Consider the following 2,186-nt stretch of genomic DNA (forward strand, 5'->3'; position numbering starts at 1 on the left):
CAAGGTCCGACCAAGGCCAGGATGCAATGGACTGTGTCTGAGTGGAGTAACTCAAAGTACTGTCTTGAGGTCACATACATTGGGGATGGTAGCAGCCAACAGTGCCTTTGCTCCCTCGCTCAGCCATGAAGAGCTTTACAGACCAACATAGACTCACATAATGTAAGCCTGTACAAGTGCACATCGAGGGCTCAGATGTGGCTTGTTCCAGTGTGCTGAAATACTTTAGTTCATTAGCCTCTCCTACCCTCGCTGTAAATCCTCATGTCTTTTACATCGTGAGGGATTCTGGATAGCATGTTTCCATAAGTCTACCTGCAAGGCAGTCTACTAACTGGGAAATATCAACATTATCTCTGCTTATTCATTCATCTTAATCTCTACATAGTAGTTTTGGTGTACCAACCTCTCTCTGTCCTCCTCCAGTAGAGTGGTCAGGCAGGTGCTCTTATGGGTGAAACCCCTGTGGCTCCACTCTTGCTCCTCAAGCCTGTGTAAGGCGTCTCTGTGAGAGCGGGACACGTCCAGGAGCTGCTCCTGCATCCGTTGGGAGGAACGCTGCTGGGCCTTCACCAAGTTGTTGAGCTGAGAAAAATGGGGAAAGCAACACGGAGGAGAAGGTCATAGTATCTTACACAGCGAAAAGTTGCGCAGTGTAATGGGCGAGTGCCTCAATTGTATTTAAATGTGTTGCCATTACCGTAAAACCTGAATCAGAATACCTTTGTTAGTCCCACAGAGGGAACATTTACCAATAGAACAAAATGTAACGTTAAAAATAGAGTAAAACCACCTTTTTAAAGAATCATTTAACCAAAGTTACAATTGGATGCATTTTCCCATTCAGCCATAGATGTGTCATCTGAAAAGTTAGGTTTTTGAGATTTAAGATGAAGGATTTAATTGTACACACTACTACAATTGAATTTCAACAATGTACAACATCTGCAGAGCTTCCTGTAAAAAGTTGTTGTTCTAAATCAGAAAACTTCACTCACTTGAAAAATTACTTTTTTTGTCACAGATTTATAAACATTGCAGAAGACTAGATCCAACGCAATTAACACCTGTAGAGCAGAATAACAAATGTGTGCAATGATGCATCCGTAATAGATGCTCTTTTGTCTGACAGTAATGCATTCCCCTCATTTAATTTGCTCACCCGCTACATATGGTGTCTAGTTTGCTGCTGTAGGTACCTCAGCCCTTGTTTTTTTGTACACATCCTGCAGGTGGTCCTGCTGGGTCCACAGGGAGTCTCTCTGCAGGACACGAAGCACCTTCTCCGGTCTGCTGGAACCATATTGGGCCCCCCGTAGAGCTGAATCTGTCTTCTCTGATTTCCACACAGCGATTACCTCATCTCTGGCCTAGAGAGACACACATTGCAGTTACTGGCTAATTTCAGTATGTTGGGAAACTGCAGTCTGCACACTTTATGTGACTTTTCATGAGCTAGATGCAGCTACAGAATGAATGTGCATGTTGGGATATTAACAAATCATATACCTGTAGTTCTCCCTCCAGAATACTCAACAGAAACAATAAGTCATCACGGGACAGGTCTTCTTTTTTGTGTCTGGCCTCCAACCTCTCTCTCTTGTCTCGCGTATTGGCCCTCTGCACAGTGATTTTAGGGGTCTGCATTGGTTGGAATGGAGACTCTGAGTTGTGTTTCTTTAAATCATTTTGATTCCAAGAAACCATTTTGCCGCTTTTACCAAGTGGGTGCATGACTTTTGAGTCTACCTAGGAGAAAATGGAGAAAGAGCGTAGATCAAAGCAGGCAGCTTAACAAGAACACAAAGAGTAATGTGTGCTTCCGATCAAAAGAGGTAAAACAAGGTCATACGCTGTGTCATTACAGGACAAGTGGTTATTGTATGTCTTTAATAAGTGACCGGCTGATGCAGATTATATAACTCTTTGTGGGCTAATCCAAAGTCAGAAGGCTTCTTGTCATCACAGTTAGTGTTACTGAAACGGAGAGGCCTGCGCCTGGCATTACTTTATGTGAGGCTTATGTCATCTCATATTCGTACTCTTAGTACATTCACAGCAATCACTTTTAGCTTGGCAGACAAAAGCGCTGAAGGTTGCCAGAAAGTAGGTCCATGATTACTGACCACATGAGAGCAAGGGATGTGTGTTATTGAAGCAAATCATATCAGCGAAACTGCATTAGC

At 43.2% G+C, this 2,186-nt stretch overlaps 1 protein-coding gene across 1 annotated transcript; it reads right to left on the reverse strand.

The window, feature by feature from the left end:
- Positions 1-406: 406 nt before the first annotated feature.
- Positions 407-1,707, reverse strand: LOC307027170 (filamin A-interacting protein 1-like; the record flags this gene model as incomplete). Its single annotated transcript, XM_079695364.1, has 3 exons — positions 407-585; positions 1,200-1,370; positions 1,510-1,707. Coding segments are annotated over 3 exons (548 nt in total), but the record flags the coding sequence as incomplete, so codon positions are not given.
- Positions 1,708-2,186: the final 479 nt, after the last annotated feature.

This window comes from Notothenia rossii (assembly GCF_949606895.1).
Source record: "Notothenia rossii genome assembly, contig: scaffold_567, whole genome shotgun sequence".
Taxonomy (NCBI): domain Eukaryota; kingdom Metazoa; phylum Chordata; class Actinopteri; order Perciformes; family Nototheniidae; genus Notothenia; species Notothenia rossii.